General features: G+C 41.6%; 1 protein-coding gene across 1 annotated transcript in view; it reads left to right on the top strand.

Moving 5' to 3' along the window:
* Positions 1 to 16,253, top strand: part of EZR (ezrin) — a 211,206-nt gene that overhangs the window by 4,723 nt on the left and 190,230 nt on the right. The window contains exon 2 of the mRNA XM_078649129.1: positions 1,774 to 1,873. Within this exon, the coding sequence (XP_078505255.1) occupies positions 1,862 to 1,873 (12 nt within the window). The 5' untranslated portion in view covers positions 1,774 to 1,861. The remainder of the gene's footprint in view (positions 1 to 1,773; positions 1,874 to 16,253) is intronic.

Genomic DNA, 16,253 nt, shown 5'->3' with positions numbered 1-16,253 from the left:
CGTAGCAGGGTGATGGTTAGTAGTTGTGTAGGTACTTTCATTGGCAGTGCTAGCATGGGCATTGGTTGACTCCGTGAATTGATAACAGTTATGCAATGTTTATCACAGTGCACTTCAGTGTGATTTGCAGGTACGACTCCACTGTGTCCGGCGCTGTGTCTGAAACGAAGCCATAAATGACAATTGTGCTTACCCTTACCCAATGAGTACGTTTATTCCCTTGAGAGCTGCTAGAGTTAACTGCAAGAAAGACCACACCAACCTTGAGTGTTGTTCAGGTCACTGACAACGGTTGGCAGGTGTGCAGCTCCTGGAGAGGCACTCCCCTCACTGGGAAATGAGTGCTGTGTGTTTACACAGCCTGACTCAGCGCCAAGGTTGCAACTGGATTACTTACTTACTACCAATCTTTCTTTGGGATGGAGTCTTTAATAAAAGGTGAACATGTCCTGTAAGTCTGGGCTAGATCTTATTTTTTACTTCTCTTTTGGTGGTCCAGATCCTTTTGTAGTGGGGCAGGTTTTAGTAAGTTTTAGAAAAAACCTCTGTTTCTTGGTCCCAGACCACGCATGTCCATTTCGTGCAATTGGTTATGATCCCAACTAAGCTCCATTTTGGTATGTTTAGAAAGTTCCTCTAGCCAGCATAATTAGTGCAGACTTTCTGAGATCATCAGAGTCCAAATATATGTTGTTGTATACCAAGAATGGGAAAAAAATAGTGCAGCTTAATATTTACAAAGGGTTACCCCCTTAGGATTTCATTGATCATGCAAACAGTTCGGTGCGGGCACACCACTGAGCCTGATTGCGTAACTTGTGTACTCAAAGGAAACCCTTGAGGGATCATCACTCATACGACCACCCACTGTTGACCCGCATAATATGTGTAACTTTTGCATAAAGTACAGAGTAAAATTGATGCGCTGTTGCCTACCCTGAGGCATGCTCAATATTTGCTCCACTTATCATTTGACATGAGTTTTTCGTGCTGCGCTAAGTCTAGTTCATTTGTATGACTTTAGTGTGTTTGGGTTACCATAAAGCCCCACGGGTGTTAGCACTGTTCTCTTCCCATGATACCCATATTGCATATTATTTATTATTGTGGTTTTGTGAAACAATGCTTTTTTTGAGCTGCGCGTTTGATCATTTTTGACATACTGTTGTGTGCAAAAGTTGATCAATGTTAGATTTTGCTCTGTTTTGCTTCTCAGGAGCACCCATTCTAAACATTAGTAAATATAGGCCTAAGAGATCAACTGAAAAGGCTGTTGTTGTTGGTGGCCATTTTTCAGCCACTAAAAACATTTGTGTTTTAAAGGGAGAAATGGTGTACATTTTCTGTTGCTCTGGTGTACATTTTCTCTTAATTTTGTTTTCTTTTTCTAGAAAGCCAAACAAAACCACAACCAATCGAACAAAACATAAGATGGAGCACTATTGCTCAGGGCTTGTATAGCATTAAATCAAACAGAGCCTGGCAATACCAAGGGGGTCTATTCTCGTGTATTGTCCACTAGTCAGATGCACCAATGATGCTACTGGCAACAGGGCAGGCTGTGGGAACTGGCAAGGTTTATTTTTAGCGTGGTGACCAGGCCACCACAATGGGAGACATGAGTGGGAACTGTTGAATTTGTTATACTTTTACCTGATTTAATAATCTAAAACAGCACATGCTTAAGCTGCTCAGTGTTTACCAAAATGTCTTTTCAATGCCCATAACCCTGAGCTTGGTGCCTTATTTGGATTTTTCTTCTTCTCTTTCAAGGCATTGACCAATAAAGGTCTGCACAGCAACCAGCCACAGAGAAGAGCATTTTTCACAAGGCAGAGAACAGAATCAAGAAAACGCAAACATGCCGAAACCGGTAAGACATGCAATGCAATTGTTGGCCCATAAGGGGTGCTTCAGTGTGGCAGACACAAATAGAGGTGCAATGGAAGAGGTTTGTTCCACAGAAGGGAGAATGCTGGTTTTCTACAGTATAAATCATTGGGGATGCCTCCTCTGGAGTACCTTGTATATTGGGAGGTGGCATCTGCCTCAGCATAGGGGAAATTTAGAGATAAAGCAGGGCAGCACTGGCATGATGGTGTGAGGGCTGTGCCGGAAATATTAGGCAGAGCTGCTAGGCCTGACATCTGTTCTGGAATTGATAGGACACATGGTGTGGACAGTTGTACACCTCAGATAATACACGCAATCAAGGTGATAATAATTCGTTGATAGTGAGGTTTTAGTTAAAGGGTCGGCCACAAAGTAAAGTTTGTCACGAGAACAGGCATAACATAGTTCTTCATTGAAGAAGGGCTGGCCAGTGCATGTCGGTGCACTTTGGCTAGAATTGTGTGTACCTGTGTACCTAATCAGTTAAATAATTTGCAATGGCTTCTAAAAGATACTGGTGTGAAGCTTGAGAAGTCACCTGGAGAAGAACAAAGGTTAATGGCTAATTAATGTTGATAATACCAAAGCAGGTATACCAATGACAGGCCTAGGTTGAGCTCATTGTTCCTTCTCTGCCACTGGCATTTGTATATTGCTGTGTTGTGTTGAACTACAAATGTCTACTCTGCATTCACTTTGGCGGTTTTGTAGTTGAAATTGCCGGACTGGCTTGGCATAGATAATTTGTCGAGTTACCTCTTCGTTCACACATTTGTTCCTATATTTACTTCTGAAGTTTGCACCTGGATGTTTTGCCACAGGCGAAATGCTTGATCGAAAGACAGCAGCCCCTGGTCTTCTAGCGCAACCTGCAACTCACAATGGGGCTGGTAAACCTGGTTACTGGCCCAATCTGGGATTAAGAGCCACTTGGAAAGGCAACCTAAGCCCCCCATTAGAACCCATACATTTGTTGTGATGTTGTCTTCTCTTTATTCACCAGTGGTATTGTGCAGTTCTTTTTAGCTAACCATACTACACTTAATAAATATTATGCCTGGGCACACTGGGCTGCCATGGTGAAGGCAAAAGGTGTGGCAGGGCCATGAGAGCACTGGATCTTTGATCCATGCTCAGGCTTTTTCCATACACTGCTGAAATTAGTAGATCTATGTTTCTGCCCCCTAATATATGTTCCTTTACAACGCCAGCAATAGAACGAACAAGTTGTTACCATGCATTTGTTTAGCACGCAAGTCGTTACAACAACTTGCTTTAGGGGGCACATTTGTGGAATGGTGTTGGATTTTAAGTCCAACACCTTTACTACTATTGCGCAGACTAGAGTTGGAATAATGAATGATACTATTCCAAAGTCCAGTGCCCCCTCTCTAAGGCAAGTCACTCTAACAACCGGCGTGCTGAAGGAACACATCGTACCTGCACGTTCATTCTAATGCCGGTGTTGGAAAGGCATGCGGGCTAAAGGCATGCCGGATTCCGACATACAACCCCCCCTACGGATAGGGACCAATCATATGAAAATCAAACTAGGCCTCAATTTGAACATTCCACTCATTTTCAGTCAACCCCAGACTGGTTTCAGCTTCACTGGGCCACATCACTGAGTAGGAGCTTGAGTCCTATGTGACAGTAATTGAGGTTAAATCAAAAATACCACCCCATCACTTTTTCAGTTTAATCAGTGTTAATGATAAAGTGAGACAGCAATGCCCAAATGCGTGTATTGGAGCACAGCGTGCTGTGGGACTAATACTGCATTTCAATGATGAGGAGCAAAAACCTTTCTTGCGGCATTGTCATTTTATGTAAATACTAATGCCTACTGTTTGTCGACATCAGTGAGCCTATACTGCTCTTACTTTTAGAGTTTTAAAAACTTTTTATATAACGCAAAATCAACCCAAAGGTATTGGCATGCTTTACATGAGCACCAGTTCCATTACAGACGGACACATTTATTTTGGTAGGTGCAGGGAGTTTAAGTGACTTGCCCAAAATCTCAGCATATTTAGTGTCCCCACAGTGACTCGAACCGGGTTCTCCATCTTCGAGGTTGACCACTCTAGCCGTTAGGCCACATCCTCTCCCTAGTTAACATGCAGTTTCACAATGGCAGACTACAATCATTTGACAAAGAAGTCTACTGAATACTCAAGTTAGACTCCTACATTTTAATCTTTGATCTGTTGGCTTTATTTTACTTTTTGAATACGACGGTTTCTCCTGGTTAGAAGCGGCAGACCCTGAAGCAGAGATCGGCCCAGGACCAGGGTTCAATTCCCGATGCGGCAGGGTCTTGGGTCAATGTCCGTGGACTCGATAATTCTCGCCGAGGTGCCTACGCTAACCATGGGTCCCACTCTGCAACTCTGGGCAATAGCTTGCTTAATCTCCACAACGGCCCCATCAACGCCGGGGATGCCTGGCTTCACCTTGGAGGTGCCCAGGAGGGACCATCTCACAGGGAAAGCCAGGACGGGTTCCCCAGCGGTATACAGCGCCAGGACACTCTGAGATGGAGTAACAGTGCGCTTTACAAGTATACTTACCTTTACCTACCTGATGCTGAAGTGCGACTTAGAGTATGTGTTTTCCTATTAATGTTTAATTTCGTAAAAAAAGAAGCCGGGTAGGCAACAGTAGTTTGACATTGGGATATTAGTTGCTAGAGAGAAGATAACCTTGGAAGCCTGCGTTAAACATTAAAGTGAGAGTGCACAGAAACCAAAGTAAAGGTCTCCTTTAAGAAGGTTAAGTTAAATGTATGAGTGTAGTCGATAAGTAAAGGTGGGAATGCTTTAAGATTTTACAGTAGAGTTTATCTGAAAGAAACCATTCATTTTTTACAGTCATTGCTTGTTCGTACTTGTCCATGTTGGTTTAGCTTAGACTTTGCCCTTTCTAGTATGCTGTGTATATCTCACCACAAACACGCAAGTTTAGCCATTGAGCCTTCCGCTCTGAATTCTTTTAAAGATTAATCTTGAGCAAAGCTTGGTTCTCAACGGGTGGCTGGATACGTGGTCAGAGATTTGCATGCAAAATGGTGCTTAAACCCTTTTGCCCTCAATCCACATTTGCCACAGTATCTCCAGATGTGTGGTACAGGCACATTTGCGGCACGTTAAAACCTGTTGTGGGACACCATCTTCGTATGTCCAACTCAAGGGTGACTGAAACCATGAGACGAAGGCAAATCTATTGGTTTCCACAGGGATGGTTGTCCTTCAATTTCTTATGTTGATATCTCTGATGACGTACAGTTTTGTGGTAGCTATGTAAAGAACATTAACTGCTACATTTCTAATTAAAGACAAATAAAGCTCCTTGAAAGGGCCAGTACTAATGCTTTTCCATCACACAATACCAGAAGCTGTTTTTTAAAGGTCTGTGTCTACTTTCTGTAAGAACAAAACAATAAGACTCCACCTCAACCTAGCTGCTCACTATTATAGGGTCTCCTGTAGGGTCTGTCCCCTAAACCTTAGACGCCATCATGACAGAGTCCTGAGAGGAGTCTGCTTTGGGCAGGGCTGGACTGGGGAACCACAAGCAGCCCTAGCAAAAATGCTCAAGCAAACATCGCTCCCTTCACCTCCTCACACAATCTCACTCGTTCCATCCATCTTCTCTCTCCTGCTCTCCCCTCTCTCTCTCTCTCTCATCTCCCTCACTGGTCACTTTCTCTATACCACTTTATCAGTCGGTCGACTTTGGAAAGCTTTAAGTATCTAGCACCGGACAAGACAGAATGCATGCTTCAAATCATACCACATTCAGAGGCCGTGGCATGAATCCTCTAGCCTTCCCGATTCTGCTTTTTCAGACCTCTCTTCCTTACATGACACAACTTCATACCACTAGACGTATCCTGAAGACCCGGCCAAGGGTAAAGATTTTCTGAGACCAGTGCTTAAATTGAGCCTGTGATTATCGGTGCTCAGCACCGGCACTTAATCATCAAAAACTGTGTTTTTCATATGCACCACTTAAGGACACATTCCTTTATGGTAGGCATGGGGAGATGAAATGATTTGCCCCGAATCACAGGATGTTGAGCTGACGCCGATACTCAAACCTGGTTCCCCAGCTCACAAGCCAGCAGCTTTGGCCATTTTGCCACATCCTATCCCCACTTTCATGGTTAGTAGTTGGTTTTGTTTTAGGCGGTGCCAACAGGAGAAATGGGCTGGTGTAAGCTGCCTCCTAACGAGAGCCACCCACACTTATTATTTTACAAATCTACCACTGCCCAAGACATATTTCCATTAGTGTGTGCCAAAGATGGTCCTCCCTCTTTGTCCTCTCTTTCTCAACGGGCTAGTAAATGTTGTGTGCTTTACTCCTTCGGCCGAAGAGTGACGGGGTCAGCTCCTCTTACTGAACCACTTAGTGGTGTTACCCAGTGATTGAACAACGATTCAAAACATCCTTTTGAGCAGAGGGGGAGTGCTTCATCTGGCAAGATTCTGTTTTGCTAGAGTGATGAAAATTCTACCACCGGTACTAACCAATGAGCCTGTGATTCTTCAGTGTTGACTTGAAAGAGAGTCAAAGTTTTATGAGCAACATTGGGGAGTTATCAAATAGGAGCAAGTTACAAACCTTATTCATGCTCTGTATTGCTAATGCACTTTCCAAACCGTTGAATGCATTTGTACTGGATGTGGGCCAGAACATCACAATGAAATATCGTCTGGCAGAAATATTTGTCCTAAATATCATTTTAAAAAGTGTCGCCACGTTTGAGTTAATAATAGAAAATCTACAGCCATTGTAGTAATATTTTTGAAAGGAATACTTGCAACTCAATATTTCTGTCAGACTATATTGTTGAGGCTCAAAAGGAGAAATTGAATCTTATTAACTCTTCATGGATAGACAAGAACAGTACAATCTCTATTGATGTAGTGGACCTATTTATGTTGGCATGTAAGCCCAACAATTCCAGCAGCAATTATGGCAACCCACAGGATTCCTTTAGATCTTTCTGTTAGATCCCACCAGCCTATTGTTAGTGTAGGTCATAACCTGAGCACACCAATAACTAGGCCACCCAAACTAGTGGCTCTGTATTTTAGTGGCTCATCAAGGTTCTGACCAGATACCATTAAGTAGACACCCAAGTTCCATCAGAACTGATGCTGTAGAAAGTATGGCTATTTGTAGTGGTCAAGCGTAGCTAGGGAGAGACTGGAAGCCACTATTTATTTCCTCCTTAACCATTAATTTGTTGTGTGAGATTGTGTAAATGTCCTTTCTTTTGGACGAATATTCTACTGACCTTGAACACCGACCTCCAAGTTCATTATTTGTCAGGATCCTTGTTCTTATCAAGCCATTGTGGAAGAGTTGAACAGGATCAAGATCCCTTGATGGGAGCTGACACCTATAATGAAAAGGGTGTGATCGCTGTCTGATTATGTAACGAGTATACTCGTACATAATCCTAGCAATGTGTCAAACTGAACCATGTTGTGTTCTTTCATCCAATACATACACAAAAAAATGTTTACGAGAAACAAAACAGAATGGTTTCCAGCATGACCAAGAGTCCTTTTGTTGAATAGATGTAAACAAGCAATAGTCTATGTTTGAATGAACGTACACATTGACTCACATCCACGTGCCAACACACTACAATACATCTTCATACATAGTTTGTCGTGATAATGGCATTTCCTTTTTTTTCCAAACATTAATTTGCATAAATCGACCAACAACCAAATGGGTTTCAGAGAGTGAAATGTGGATATGGCTGTGCACAGCCGATTTTAAGAGAGTGAAGCCATAGGTAAATAAAAAAACATTTTAAGATGCATTATCCGGGATTGTAATGGGGGATATTAAATTCTAGATGAGACAGAAAATTAGCATAATATTGAGGGACAAAATATTGGGAGGTAAGTGCAGAGAGGGATGTAAGTATTTACTGTTCTTAATTTTACATCCACATACCTTGAAGAAATATATATCACCACGGTATGTGTATGTAGATTTAGGTATGGAAAGGGAATAGGAACTTACCTTTCGATGCACTTGAAATTGTGGAAATTATATTTTGTCCCGTCAATGTTTGGGATTCTATATTCCCAGCCCACACATTACCTCGTGTAGGAGAACCGGCATTTAATGCATCCACATGCATTCCTCATACATTTTTTCAAAATAATTAGAGGCATGATAGCCTCCCGTCATTTTTATGTATCGCACACTACTTCTTCAATTAGTTTGCTAGACAACTCCCTCAAGGCCCTGAAGACTTTAACCACTTATTCATCCATTCACGCTTTCTCTGTACAGAGCTCCCTAAGCAATAGTTACTCACGTAAGCCAGCCAAACACCCCTCAAAATATGGCCGTTCCCTCCACAGCCAGTGAATAGAAATACATCTCTTTGCAAGAAGCAGAGATGGTGCCACTATTTTATTGCTCATCCTTCTTTTCCTGGGGTTTGGATACAAGGATTTTATTTGTTTACTTAAAGATCCAACAGAGAAAATACCCACCAAGATGTGGTTGGTTTCCTTACACAAACTTTAAGCAGCAAGCAAGTCTTCGGCACCTAAGCTCCCACAGAGGGATGGCCTATTCTCTCCTACCACTTCAGGGCTAGATGTTTCCACTAAGCATTGTCCAGAAATTCAGTTCAAGAAGCATCGTCTTAACATTACTTTACCATTAGATTTCTGCTGGTCGAAGCATGGTAGGTTTTTCAGAGTAGAAATGCAAAATGTGCTGCCGAATGATCACCTAGCTTGAACTTGATATAGATGCATTGTGTTGCTCACGAGGTCAACAAATGCTGGTTGTGGTCCAACTCCCCACGAGCGGGTGCTGGAACAAGACGCATCCTTTGTGTTGTAGGCTTTTTATTCTGGTACATGCTGTTAATAATTGGCTTCTCTTTGTTCTGCAGTATAATGGTTCCCTTCAACTGTACATTATTCTGGTCCACACTCAAGTCAGCCCACGAGTGATGACCATAAACAAAGGAAACCTGCATCTTATCTAAACTTTATGAAAGGGATTCTAGGCAGCCAAAAGAAAATGAACAATCTCATGGGCTGGTATATGTTATTAGCAGGATCACTGGAATTATGCGGCAGAGTTTGACTAAATTGTGTGGCAATAAAAAGCAAATAATTCAGCGCATTATGTAGTATTTATTCATTATTTTTGTAATTTTATACAGCTTAAAACTGTCCTGGCAAAAGTTTCATCCTCTTAGTACATGTTTAATGCACACATACATCAATAAGTAACAGACAAGTGACCAGTCAACACTTGCGAAGGGCCTTAAAAATATGCGCTACTGAATTTTTATGAACTTTTGATCTGTTTGAGCTAGAAAAACCTTTTTAGTTAAAATCTCAAGATTACGCAGCAGATGATGGAGTATGTGGCAAATGCAGCGAATCTATATGCGGAAAACGACACAGTTGTGACATTTCATAATGTCAGTGGCTCTGCTTATGAGCACAGACTGACCAAGAACAAAAGGGCTGTCTCCATGAATTTTTGAAGGTCGTGTGACATATTATGATATTAAAATGCTTCTTTTTAGCTTGCATATGTGTGATCTTGGGCACATACTTCGGTTTCCCTAGAGAGTGTCTGTTGTATTAGAAAATAAATTGTATGGCTTATTGGATACATTTCATCGTGACCGTTGAGCCCAGAATTTTAATTCCATCTTCTCCTGAGAACCAAAATTGTCATCCTGGTTCAGTCGCCTATTCATCCAGCGTTAGAAATGTTCTCCACACTACCTTAAAGCACTGGAAGTAACAATGCTCACAAATGTGTATAGTGCACTAGGTTGATATAAACAGTTATTTACAGTAAAATATTGTTGTCGAGATCAAATTTGTTGGAATCTCACTGTAACTTCGGTCTGCTTTTACATTATTTATTTCCCTCCTTCGGCCTTTTGCTTGACCGACCCTTACATTTACGACTGCTGTGATTGTATATGAACGTTGCCATGGAAGTTGTGGGACGGAAAGTCAAAACCAGCCTGTGGGTCCCTGGGCACTCTGGCTTGCGCCAAGACAGGGGAGGTGGGGCTGTTTGTTTGGTAGCATTGTCTGTTCTGTAACTGATCTGTCCCTTATTGTTGGAGAGAATTTATTGGTAGAATGCTCCCATTTGACTCGTGTTTGGGTTGATAAGAAAGAAATGAAACCAGGATGAATAGCGCTGAAAATCCTTTCTGCAGTTTGGCCCAGTGAACTTCTGACTGCTGCTTTTTAGACCGATTGCCCCGTTTCTTTTGCTCGATTTTACTTTTGCTCGATTTTACTTTTGCTCGATTTTACTTTTGCTCGATTTCACTTTTGCTCGATTTCTTTTGGTCGAATTCTGTTCGGGAATGAGGTTTGGGCCTACATGGCATGCTCGGCTGGCTCCGTGCAGATCGCCTGTTTTCGAGCGCATACAGTGGGTGAAGTCAATTTATTTACCGGATATTGCTCCGCGATACAGCATCATTACCTCTTAGTACTGTTTTTATCTTGATTACTTAAATATTGAGGCCGCCGTGCCGCAATATGTAATTAAACTAGGTGAAAAGTACTTGGAGTAATACAATTACCACTAAGCAACGAACATTTTAGACAGCACAGCTAGGGTCATCCGCCTTTTATATTCCATCCATTTGCTGTTTGGAAACAGCCAAGAGCTGGTAAGTAAAAAATACTTTTTATAAAATTTGCAGGGTTTTTTTAAAATTGGAAATGACCCCTCTGTTTTCTTTAATAAACATTCTGGGACGTTTTAGACAGCACTCAAATATGTTTAACTGGTTTCTTAATGATTTTTGCTTTTTTAGCTTTATGTTTTGGAAGTGAAAAATCGCAGATTTAGGGTCAGATGCAAGAAGCATTTCTGATAAAATGCATTTTGCCATGTATAGAGGGCAAAATGCAACTCATTCACTTGTACTGAATCGCATTTTGCTTTTGCAAGTTGGTATTAGGAAGGGGCGTGTTTAGGGTGTCCCTTCCTAATGCCGAATAGCACTGGTATGTATGAATGTTTCGCGACCGGGATTGCAGTCGCAAAATTTGCAGTTACCACCAACTTCCAATTTGTGGTAACCCATTCACAAACGGGAAGGGGTCCCCAAGGGACACCTTCCCCCTATGTGAATATGGGCGCCAACATTTTTTAAGAGCAGGCAGTGGTCCCATGGACCACTGCCTACTCTTAAAAAAAGAAAAGATAGCTTTCCATTTTTCTTTATGAAAGGCATCCAGTTTTTGTTTGAAGAAAACAGGGTGCATTACAAAAATAAATTTGCTTTATTTAAAAAGCAATCACAGACACAGTGGTCTGCTGAACCCAACAGACCACCATCCCTGTGTTGTAGCCATTCACAATGGGTTGCAAATTGCGACCTTCCTCATGAATATTGATGAGGCAAGCCCGTTTGCGATCTACTGCATATCGCTAGGAGTGTCAAACACTCTGTTGTGCATCTCAATTTGCGATTCCCTAATAGCAAATAGCTCAAATTTGCTATTAGTAAATCACAAGCATGCGATTTCATACATCTGCCCCTTAACTTCTTTCTCTAATATTTTTACTGACCAGGACTTAAAAATACAGGCCATGTTGGCAACCCTAAGCACAGGTCTTCAACAGAAAGAGGCAAACGTTGATCACTGATTTCGATTAACACTGTCTGAAAATGAAACTTTAACTTGGAGAAAAACCTGGTTAAATTAATTGACTGTATGCACATACACACACAGGAGCTCAGCTCTGCACTGAGGCAGAGGAGCCCGTCATGAACGGCCCTAGGACTCCATCATCAACACTGTGTTGAAGTATTGCTCCTCAACCTGATCCTCCACGACTGCTGATCAATTGTTAATTTTTTTTTTTACCAGTGTGGATAAATGACCTTTTGGGACTGCTGACAATGTATTAGATATGTTTCTACAACTTAAGCCCAGTGGTCAGCAGTTTGTGGGGTCTGAAACTCCCCCCCCCCCCCCCCCCAAGTCACCTCCCTTGGGTTTACCTCCACCAACCGAGCAAATAAAAGGTTTAGTTATGCGTGCCTTTCAATGGAATACATATATCTGCCATTACAATTCCTGCATTGGACTTTGTCCCTTTTATGTAAGCACGTTTTAGCTTGTGATTAGCTGATACTTGTGTTCCACTAAAGGGACAAAGGTGTCATCTAACCAGGAAATGGAAAATCCAGCCAAGGTGAAAAGTGCTTCTTTACCTAGTGTGTTATACAATGCTCAGTAAAGTGACACGGGGCACTGTATTGTTATCAACAAATAAAAAAAAGTTGCAGAAATAAACATACACATCATTGACTAACACAGTGCTTTTGAATGGCCACTTTAAAAGAAAAGCGAACCAAGGTCATGGGACTGAAGTGCACCAAAAGTGAAGAACATATGCACAAGGTAGCGGAGGGAGGCAAATATGGTGTCCTCTTTGTATCCCTCGGTATGGATGCATTTTCCCACTCTGCCACAATACTGGGTCGTGGTAGCCATTTTAAAGTGGGGTTTTGGATGATCCACATTAGATGAGAAAAGCTGGCAGCCCTCTGGGGAGCTGACTGGTGGGACTGCTCAGGGAGGGTGTCCAGAGATGTGGAGCTTGGTGTTGTGCACCAGGTCGGAGGCCTCAGCGGGTTGCATGTCTGGAGTGAGTAGCTCATCCAGTCCTTACATTTTGGTGCTTGTGTTTATAAATGTATGTGGCCCAATTCTCTACATGTGGAAAAAGTTTACAGCAGCACATAAATTCTATATTCTATTTCACAAACTCATGATCTGGGATTTTATTTGTACAGATTTTTCACACAGAGCTACCAAATTCAACGCATTGCAAATTTTTCTGCAGTAGTTAAATGTGGAACAAATTTGTGTTCCCTCACGGTACGTCATATGGTCTAAACATGTACAAAGTTGTAAGTTTGTGGGTACTCTCAAATGATGGCAATGCCTTTCCCACACTTGCGTGCACTGTCATACTCTCTCTTCCGTGGACTGGGCATAAGTAGTTCAGTAGGTATGGGAAAGTACATGCAACACTACCATTTTTCATGAGGTGTAGAAAAAGGGGAGGCTTAATATGGAAAATAATTTGAATGTGAAAAATAGCTGAAATACAAGAGCCCTAACCCTCTGCATGTTCTATGGTGTGGGCAGTCCGCATACAAAGTTATGGCAAATGTAAATACAGGAGGGAGACTATGAAAATGTTAGATTTGGGATTTGGAAATAGGATCTTTCCTTGTATTAGGCTTATCCTTTGGGAATTTGTACCTCTTTAGGGATCAGCACCATCATCAGAAGTATAAAGGTGCAAATAGCAGAATGCAAGAGCAAAAACAAGGCTTTATTATTTAGTAATAATTACGTCAAAGAAATGTGAGTTCTCTGGGGCTTTATGCTTGCAATTGTGTCTGAAATTTCCTTTCTGCGTTGTGCTGTGCCATGCACAGCACTTCCCAATAGCTCAGCATTGTTTGGGGCACTGTAATGTTTCTGCTTAAGTTCAAAGGTGTGCCTTTGTGTACCCTGACCATGGTTTAGAATGGCCTTCCCTCATTAAGGTTATCAGCAGCCTTGCATCTGCCCTGCTTGCAGGCCATAAACTGGAGAGGTGTCATAAATTCCTGCTTGAAAATGTCCTCCCAGCTCCCCTCCCCACAACATCGAGGAGCCGAACTTGCCTTCTTGCTTCTACTGTCCAAACCCACCACCAGAAGCAGGGACGATCATCCTTTTTAGGTCTGGTGTCTGCGGATATATTAATAGATCTGGCTTTGTAGTGCATCAGTGTTTGTAATGTATTGCTACCTATTCTTTAAAATTTGGCTACAGTGGACTTTGGCTCCACCCAAAGATGTATCAGTCTCTCTCATGCTATTAGTTATTTGGTGTATCATTCCACCTTCCATGAAGTGCTTGTATTGAAATGGTTGAAGGACTATTTTTACATCTAGAAAAAACCTCGCTCATCATGCTATTGTTACACTCAATTCTTTATCTGTTGTAAGCCCCCTATAGAGGAAGCAATCATTTTCAGCCACTTTATTCCCTGCATTGGCAAATTAAGTAACCTAAATGTAATGTGATAAACAGCATTTGTGTGTGCAGTGCATGTAAGCAGCATTTGTGAATATCCGTCCTTACATGCCTTGGCACTTCAAAGTCAGATCTTTGTCAAAGCATGTTTCTTTATTCCACCATGCTTTTGTTCATTACATTTGCAGATGTATCCTACGTTTTCTTGTCTCATGGAGTGTCAGAGTGCAACTCTAACTCTCAAAAGCTTCATAGAGAGCGTTTAATCTCCAGGAATAATGCATAAATAGATCTTAAGTCAGTGATGAGTGTCACCCTTTGTCCACTCGTATGCATAATGTAAATACACAAAATGGATTCTTGGTGATGTCACAGCTGTCGATTATGGCATTTCAAACCAGAGGCAAGTGTGGAATATAATACCCACTTCATGAAGTCCATACAGCGCAAAGAGGCCCATCACCGACCTCAGGTGCAGGATCAAACATCTGGTTATGGCAGAAAGCAAAGCTCATGACATAACCTAATATACATCATGAAAAATGAAACATGTTTTCCAAACATAGATTGACTCGCCCTGTTTACATTGTAAAATGGTCTTTCACCATTTGTCCTTTTTTAGTCTGCACATTCCTTTTTTTTTTCTTTCTCAAATCTCTTAATCTTTCCACTTAGTGGAGAGCTGCACCTGAGCCTGGCTGTGGGTGAGTAATGTTGATGACTTTGGTGACTGGTCATTTCCTTGCAGAATGAGGTAATGGCTTCTTCCTGTCGCCAGGATTAGTGTTTTTCTCTGATCTATTCTTGCAGATGTGTCACCACACCTTTTAGTACTTGCTGCCCTACATGCCACGTTGTTTTGCATCAAGTGCCTCGCTTATTTTAGCTGATCCTGTAAATAGTTATTTTCGTGCTCCTTTAGAGTAGAACACATTTAGATGCTGTAAGAGATTCCCCTCGCTTCCATCGAAATATTGTGAAGCAATATTCCAACTGTGTCCCGTATTCATTTTGATTGTGTCAATACAGAAATAGTAAAGTTCTATTGAAACTAAATCGTTTTAGAAATGGATGCAAGTATGTAGCAGTGTGCCAGTGATGCTTTAAACACAATGTTGCCATGTGGCTCTTGGCTGTCTGATTTAAATTCCACTTTTACAATCCAGGAGTTTATGTATCTGTTTGGGTGTGTGGCTGAAGTCGCAACTACAGGTGCTTTAAAACAGAACTGATGACCCCTTCCTCTCAATGTTACATGAAAATGCCACATTTTTAGTGTACCTGTATTACCTCCCCCATTTTAAATTGCCCACCGTTAGTTGAAAGACCCTTTTTTATACTGAGCTTATCTTGTATGTTGCTTTTGCAACTTAAATGGCTAGGACGTGACAGAAGTGGTCTGTCCATATTTGGAAACTAAGTGGTCGTTGATGGTGCCAAGTCGTGTGGGGCAACACATTCTAGGAAAAACTCAAAATAAAAAAAAGTGTTTGCGATGGAGCACTGATTACATGGTTAGCCAATGGTGCACCTTTCGGCTAAATACTCTAGGGCTTCCTCTGAAGCAAAGTTACAATATTAATTAGTCCGTAGCAGTAAACGTTAGTCAATGTAAGGAGCAGGTTGATGTAATGATAGTCAAAATAAAGGTGCTCTATGTTATGGTTGGCGAAGGAATGGCAGGCACCTCTCCTGTTCTGCTTGTCCCTAGATCTCTGACATCAAGGGCAAGATCTTTGGCAGAGATGTCTATCCAGAAATGTCCTGAGAAAATGGAGAACACCCTGTTGGAAGCAACAGGAGTTAAATGCAAATTAATTACTTTTGTATTGTTGAAGAAGATTCGGTGGAGCATGGAGGCTAGATTTTTTTTAGTACTTAATATCCAAACTACATGAATGTATACAAGCAGACTTGTGTAATGATATCTACAGAATCCTGGCAAAAGTTTCTTTCAGACAAAATATGTTGAGTACAAGGCAAGTTAAGGCCTTCGAACATATGTAACTCTGATGTTTTTGTTTTTTATGGTGGTTTTTGTGGTTTGCTCTTCTGAAAACTAGGCTCGATGGGTTTGACTGTTCAAGAGATTGGATGGGAAAGTTGTAAGAGTAAATTAATTGTTATTTAGTTTACAACTTACTTTCACCTGAACGTACATATAATAATGAAATATGTGGCCCAAGCCGCCTTTGCTGGAGGCCAGGAAACGAGGTACAAAGGTCTGTTTGTTTGTTTTTCCTGTTGAATGGTGGGACTGTAGATCAA

This window comes from Lissotriton helveticus, chromosome 6 (genome assembly GCF_964261635.1).
Source record: "Lissotriton helveticus chromosome 6, aLisHel1.1, whole genome shotgun sequence".
NCBI classification, from domain to species: Eukaryota; Metazoa; Chordata; class Amphibia; order Caudata; family Salamandridae; genus Lissotriton; species Lissotriton helveticus.
The sequence above is the reverse complement of the archived record's forward strand: the minus strand, read 5'-3'. Positions and strand labels throughout refer to the sequence as shown.